The sequence below is a fragment of the Octopus bimaculoides genome, chromosome 23 (assembly GCF_001194135.2).
Source record: "Octopus bimaculoides isolate UCB-OBI-ISO-001 chromosome 23, ASM119413v2, whole genome shotgun sequence".
NCBI classification, from domain to species: Eukaryota; Metazoa; Mollusca; class Cephalopoda; order Octopoda; family Octopodidae; genus Octopus; species Octopus bimaculoides.
The window spans coordinates 5,658,906-5,667,056 of NC_069003.1; the positions used below are offsets into that span (position 1 = coordinate 5,658,906).

The 8,151-nt window shown below is 36.6% G+C and overlaps 1 protein-coding gene across 1 annotated transcript in view; it reads right to left on the minus strand.

Annotated features, from left to right (window-relative positions):
• The window catches only part of LOC106871346 (ras-related C3 botulinum toxin substrate 1), a 36,997-nt gene that overhangs the window by 992 nt on the left and 27,854 nt on the right, over positions 1-8,151 (minus strand). Inside the window, exon 4 of the mRNA XM_014917747.2 lies at positions 3,513-3,575. Coding sequence (XP_014773233.1) covers positions 3,513-3,575 — 63 coding nt within the window. The remainder of the gene's footprint in view (positions 1-3,512; positions 3,576-8,151) is intronic.

Sequence of the window (8,151 nt, forward strand, 5' to 3'; positions counted from 1 at the left end):
ATAGCATTTCAAGTGAGGTGTGTGTGTCTGTGACAAAGAGGGTAAGACACAAGAGGGTGCTGAAAAGTTGCTGGCTTTGGATAAATGAAAATATAATTTTATTTAACTTAATCCCCTCTCAGATTCACACACTTATTGCAGCTTTTTTTCTAAGTCCTGTAAAAGAACTCAGAAGGTTGGGCCTCCAACCAGATCTTAAAGCCAGGAAACTTTCAGTACCCCATTCATATTTTGCTAAAAATCATTTTCAGAACAAAAATCATCTTAAAAAATAACTTCTATTAAGCACACCAAGAGTTTTATTATCTGACAGTACTATAAACGTTTTAGTTTTTTTTAAATAAACTAGTTATTAGAAATTTGACATTTTCATTTAAAAATGTAATATGTAGAAAAATTAATAATTGAAACAATTCATAGGGGTGCAAGGCAAAGTGAAATTGGAATCCCCATTCTAGAAAGACATTTTAGAGTGACCTCGACAGAATTTGAATTTGGAATGAATGTTAGACCTCATGCACCCACATCAGTCACTACGTACCCCCACCATCACACATACATGTCACTCATCAGTCTACTACCCATATCAGCCTTCTGTGTCTTTCACTGTCTCTATCTCCCTTGCTTTCCACATCTATACCCTTATTACACATTTCTTAATTACCTCCACCTCTTCTCATGGCTGCCAGCAGAGGTAATAGCTCCCTGAACATGTTCCACTGTCACTGTGTCTAAGATTGGCTGTGGATCTCTATTCTGTTTGTCACACACACTTCATTCTCTCACCCACACCCTTCTTGCTCCTCTTCTGTTTACCATACATTGCATTTAGTCACCCTTGCCAACTGCTCAGCTCGCAATTCTCACTGTACTTATGCTTCCAGTTTAACTGAGGATGGCAGTGGGTCTCTTCTGTTCCCCAAGCCCTACTTTCATTGTAACTAAGGATGCTAATCCCTATTCTGTTCCTCTCTCCAACACTGATTTTGGTACAGGATCTACCTACTTTCCATTCCTCCCCACTTGACTGCTCTGGCGTATCTTATTGCCTGTGTACAGGCAGCAATACTGGACACTTGTGTCTAGTCCGCTGCTCCTTTACTCTCCCCTCCTGCACTGCCTTGCATCACTATGCATATATATGTGTGTGCATGCATGTGGATTGATGCCTTTCTTAACACCGACCACTCTACAGAGTATAATGAGTATATTTTAATGAGGCACCAGTAAGGTTGTCCTGTTCTTGACAAGTAAGACTAAAAGGTCCTTCAGATATATATCATATACCTCAGCTTCAAATATACATTCTGTCATATTAGCAGAAGTGGACAGATGTTTTCCAACACTGCATATTGCTTCAGTTCTTTTTTGCCTTTGTAAATCCTCTGCATTGCACTTCATACATAAGCACCATACAATCTGCCTTTCACTCTGAGAAAAGAAATCCTTTGTTGCCAGCAGAGGTAATAGCTTCCTGAATATTTTCCAGTGTGTTCTTACTCTAGCTACTATGCTTTCAGAGCACCCTGCTTACAACAGTTAGCAGAAACTTCTCAAGAACCACCTGGGTATTTGAGAGAATCTATTTCCACTCTCAACACTGGATACACCATATAGAATTTCAATCTATACTTTTCCTGCATACTAGATATAGCCACAGCAGAGTTCTACATGCTTACAAAAACATGTCTTTGCTAAATTTGCAATAAGGCCTTTTATTATCAGGTTTTGTTTCCATATCTCAAATCTTACCACAAAAGATACGTTTCCAACATAGAAGAGTCCATGAATATCCAGTATTAAATTCTTCTATTACAGCTTAAAGAATTATAATAAACTGAAAGAGGCTGATAACTGAGCTCTGAGGGACCACCCCACCTGGACACTAAATTAATTGAAGTCACTGTTATCTCCCCTCGTTAACTGCACCTCTATGTCTCAGTACATGACCTGTATGGCCTTCACAAATCATTCATCTATCCTCAGCTTTAGCAACCACCACATCAGAGCAAGGTACCTTGTCCAAAGCATTCTCCAGTTCTCTCTTCCTGTGACAAATCCCAAATTGCATCCCATCTAGGCTCCATTCATAATCAATTTGTGATAACTTTGTGCAGTAAACTTCAAAATCTTGCACAACAATTTGATACCTCAGTAGTTTCCTCTCTATAGTTCATTTCCTTTACCCCTGTAGCCGTTTATGGTGATGCTTCTAGGCCAGTCACTGGATATACAGAAACCTCCCAGAGAAATAATTAAAATCTAAAAAAATATAAATACCTATCGGCTGCAGAAACCCGCAATATACTGAGTCTGCAATATAAATTTACATATATTAGCCAGAAAAACCTGCGATGCACTGAGCGCGCGACAGGTGAACGATGTACTGAGTGTGCGACAGGTGAACAATGTACTGAGTGCACAATAGGTGAACAATGTACTGAGTGCACAATAGGTGAACCACGCTATGGCAAGGGATTACTGTCATACCTTCTGCATCATTTGATAAACTATTTGTGTAACCAACCTGTACCCTACTTTGTTAGATATTTTAAACTTCTCAGTAACTATCCTGGTAGATTGGTTGCCTTCCTTGCCTTCAACTTACAAGACTGGTCTTTGCTGGTCTACTTGGAGTAGACTCTCTCTCCCAAGTATTCTCCACATTCAACAGCCTCTTGTTCCATCAGGAAGAGAAACTGCAGCATTAGTATTCCTTATACACATTTCACCAACATATTGATTCTCTCTAGCACATTGCCTGGCAATCTGGAATAGCATATAACTGTCATCCTCACATCTAAGAACATTGACAAAGTTTTTTTTTTACTTTCAGCTTATCCCCTTGCTAAGCATACCTGACAACTAGCTTCTCTTCTACTTCTGATATTTTTTCTTTGCGCTCTCCATTCTTGCAATCTTTTAAAGCCTGTCTCTTAGCCTTTGTGGCTCTGCTTACAGAACTATTTTATCATCATACTGAACTCAGAACAACCAAATATGAAGTATTTCATCTAATGCTACTAATTTTACCAGCCACACACACACCCACCAACAGGAAATTATGTATGTGTTTACATAAGAATTTAGAAACTGCTAGACCATTGGTTCCCATCCTGGGGTCCGCAAGGGTAGTACTGGGGATCCGTGAACTAGATTCAAAATTTCATACACACACACACACACACACAAGGATAAGCATATTAAAAGGAGTCCGTGGGAAAACTCATTTAAATAAAAGGGTTGGGAACCACTGTTCTAGACACATGAAATAAATCATTTTAACAGAACTCGAATTAGATAAAACTATAAATAATAGCTTGTAAATATTGGGTTTAAAAAGAAACCTTGGATGGGAAAAATTGAAAGCTGCCTTATCCAAGGGTTTTTTTAAACCCAATACTTACTTATAGTGTTATCTAGTCTAAGTTCCATTAAAAACGAATTCTTTTTATGGATTTCCGTATATGTATTTATATTTGACGTTTAGATAGAATGAAAATTCTTTATACCTTTGCTCTCACATTCTCAAAACTGGCAGGGCTTATCAGCGAGAAGCAAATCAAGAAAACATCCTGAAAATTAAAAAAAATATATAAATTAGTTATTTCAGAAATATTGCAATACTATAAAGTAAGATACATATTTTAGTTACAAATGACAGACAGGTTGAATGGAAACAAAACAGATGTTTCTTTAAAAAAAAAACCCCATTATATCACTGTTTCTGTTTACTGATTCCACTCACAGAAGCACAGGTTGGATTGGGCTATAACAGGAGATATTTGCTCGGTGTACCACTGTTCTACCTAAATACAGCAGCCACAGTTTCTATATCATGTTAAATGTTGAGAAGATCTTCCTGTGTACAAACAACAACATTCCTCAACATAGATGGGATGGTCACAACAAGGAAGCTAAATCTAGACAATAACACAATACAACATTGCCCCAGGCTGCTAAACCTTCAAATACATTTTTAACCAGTTTGGTTGCTTATTCTTTAACCCTTTTGACCAACCAACCCGAAATAGCATGTGTTTCTATGATGAAAGCTTTCTAAGTGCTTGTAACATTTCCAAATTTTCATGTTAGTATGTCTTCTAAACATTTTTATCTTGTACTTGTTTTAGTCATTAGAGTGCAGCCATGCTGGGGCAACATCTTGAATTTTTAGACAAACGAATCAACTCCAGTACTTTTTTTATTTTTTATTCTATTGGTCTCCTTTGCTGAACCAGGAAGTTACAGAGACATAAACAAACAAACACACACACACACCGGGCTTCTTTCAGTTTCTGTCTGTCAAATCCACTCTTACAGCTTTGGTTGGCCCAAGGCTATAGCAAAAGACACTTGCTGAAGGTGCCACACAGTGGAACTGAAACCAGAACCATGTGGTTGGGAAGCAAACTTCTTACCACAGCCATGCCTATCAAAATTAATTGAAACAAAGAAAGTGCATTTCAATAGAAATACGGTAACAAAAGGATTAATTTTTAACCATTCTCAAAAGTTAATAAATTAGCTATGTATGAACCAAAGGAGGAGCCTTTATATAGTCATTTAACCTACTAGAAACAGCAACCAAATCTCTAAAAGTGTCTTAGGAAAAGCTGTTACACTAGAGACTGTTGCCTGGGAAAATGATGGAATGGTCAATTCTGATGGGTTAAATCTAAACGATAGCTAAAAAATAATTATTACCACCACCAGAAGTAATAGAACAGTTGGTGGTTTATATCCTGTCATCAGCTGTCAAGACAAATTATTAGTCATTCCAGAATCCATCTAACTCGTGACATTCTACACAGTAGTTCGCCATTGCTCTGTTGTACGCAGATCACTGCTGCACAGTAGATCATGGCTGCAGTGCAAAAACCGATCCGTGATGAAAGAAGTTCCAGCCATGACCATTCCAACCCTTATCTCAAACTGTGTTTAGATCTACATTATCCAATGTTGCCCTCATCATGTATGAGAAAAGGGATGGGATCACCACAACTAGAATGTCTTTATGCAACCTTATTGGTTACCCTTAAGTTGACCTTCATTGAGTAGGCCTGTAATCAAAGTCATTCTAACCATGACTACCCCATCTTGAAAAATAAGAAAAGGTTAGCATCAGAAAGGGCACTCAAATGTAAAACAATGCCTCAATATCATCCACTTAACCCATGCTAGCATAGAAAAATGGATGTGAAACAAGGAAACGATAGCATCTACATATATACATATATATATATTTATATATATATATATGTATGTATGTCAGTATGTCAATGCAACAAAGAACTATTATAAAAAGCTAACCACAAGGAATTGAAAATAGAGCATCAGTGACTAAGCGATGTAATAAAAGACATACTTGATACATATATTAGAGGAAAAATTAATAAAAAATACACCAGAAGTATATTCCTTTAATAGTTCATATCCGCACCCAATCCTTGACCTATTAACATATGCACACACACAAATTCAGTCTCCAAATTATATTCCATGCTATTGAAAGCAACCCACTCAAAATTACCCTTGGTTCTAGAATACACACTTCCTATTTTGAAGTCATCTAAATTACAATTTCCCATTAAAATCTCATGTAAATTAATGTTCCAAACATTAGCTTAATAATGACAAAGTTATTTTATTGTATCTTCATTATTTTTTTTTAGATTAATCAAAATACAAAGGGTTAAAGCCTTTCACTGTACTGAAGTTATAGTAGAATACAATTGCCTAAGGTGCTGTGCACTGGGGTCAAACGCAGAACCAGGTGTTTGCTTGAGTGCACACATGGTTGTGTGGCTAAGAAGTCCTCTTTGCAATGTGCATTTTAAATATCACAACGAAACTATCATATATCATAAAACAGAACAGATCTTTTGTCAAGGCAAAACAAAGACATACCATAATTGTTACAGGAAAAGAGACTAAGAGGATTAATGACTTTCACAATGAAAACATTTTCTAATAACTACATCATGTACAACCCTTTAACATTTAAACCAGCCATATCTGGCCTAGATATATTCTACATATTTTATACTCAAACCAGCCAGATCTGGCATCTCACACCTACCCTATAATAACATTCTAAAGACAATCACCACATCAAAATCTCAAAGTTACAAGATAATGCATGATTAATTTAAAACAATGTGAATAAATAAGCATTACATTAGACAAAAAAAATCTGAATGCTAAAGGGTTAACATTAGATATATTCCTCATCTTTGGTCATTTTACATTTTTTTTTCCATCCTTGGACAAGTTTTTTCCAGCATGTCATCTTAACACTGGTAGAACATTATCTTTATAAAGATCATATTTAGATTAGCTCCCACAGCTTTTCCCCAAGCCTTCCTCTTCTGCAGGTTTCTACCACTTAGATCACACACTATTTCTTTACCTAACTATATCATCTTGCATATGTGACATATGCCTGTACCAGTGTAACCTCCTCTCTTGCACAATGCACTTCATTCTTCTATTAGCTCATTGGTAAAAAATAAAAAGTTTAGGAAGGTATAACAATGCAATATAGAACAAAAAATGGACTGTATACTGTTGTAACTTGGTAAACTGTAGTCCAATGATATTTCGGAATTAGAATTCCTTCTTCAGATCTTATTTGCTGGAGTCTCATTTGTGCTTTACCATTCATGTACATGTTATCCAGCAGAGCATGCTCACCTCAACATCTTTTTGTTGTCTGCATCCAATTCCTATAATTTTTAACTTTGCGCTTTGTACTCAAACATCAGACAACTTGCCCTTGACTCAGAGAAAGTGTGTACTGTTACTTGCTACCAGCAGGAGTGATAAATAGTTCCTTGATCATTTTCCACCATGTTCTGTGGCTATTTGTTACACTTTCAGAATACCTACCTGATTATCCCACCTTGGTAGCAGAACCAGTCAACTATTCTGAAGAACCCTTTTAACATACTGAAAGCACAGAGATTGTACCAAGAGTAATGTGAAAGTTTCTTTGACTGTATTCACTGATATTGCACATATGGTAGAGTAACTCTTCATCCAGTTCAATTTCATTGCAAGCAAATAACAGGTTCTCAGCAACAAAAACATGCTGTCATTGAATTCATGACAAAAAGGAGGAGGGACAGGTTATTTACAGAGATGATGATGATGATATTAACAAGATGTGCATAGATAGATGAAACATTTTATAGGTGCTCTTACTGCTAGCTGCATTATTTGCATCTGCTAGATAAGTCTTCTTTCTACATCTAACTCCTTTAAATTCAACTGCAAATTTTGTACACCTATAGTTGACATTTTATAGAGGGGACACTGTATACCATTCCTACTTTTTACCTTTTCTGGATATGGAGCATAACCATTTCCCAGCATAGCCATTGCTAAAACTTTCAGGCTTTGTTTCCACATTTATAATATCTTCTCAAACTCTTCAGATTCATCTATAAGAACTTGGCCACTGACAGACACAAGTCCCCTAATAGACAGGCAGTTTCAAACTGGCTGTCAACACCTGGAAAAGTTAGTTGTCTTTCTGAAAACAACTCATTTCAGGCATTTAAGATAATGAGGAATTTATTTCAAACACTACCAGAAATAGTAACTAATTGCTCCTCATACACTGTAACATCTTAAACTGGGAAAAGATACATTGGGTAACATAGCCCAAAGATGTGCGAGTGTGTATCCTTGTCTTGACATCAGGCGAAGGTTGTAAATGTGTGACAGTCATAGAAGTAACAATGATCATTTCCAATCTCCTGTTAAAAAACAAAAATGTCTGGCTCTGGGGAAATGATTCCTTGCTTGGAAACATGAAAGTTGGTGACAGGAGTGGCATCCAGTCATAGAAAATATGTCTCAACAAATTCTGTCCTGACCCCCTTCAAGCATAGAGAAGTAGACATTAAAATAATGATTTATTACACATACATTTTTGTCACCACTATGTTTTTGCCAAGCCTCGACAGAGAGAAAGAGAGAAATGTAACCTAAAAATCTGACACTATTTTGTCTGGTGATCCACTTCCTAGAATACAAGCAGTGAGCCATGGAAGAAGCCATTTGAGCATTGGAGTGTGAAGACATTCTGTTTACGTAAAATATAATACTTTATGGATTTGAGAAAATTTGTTTTATGACTGAAGG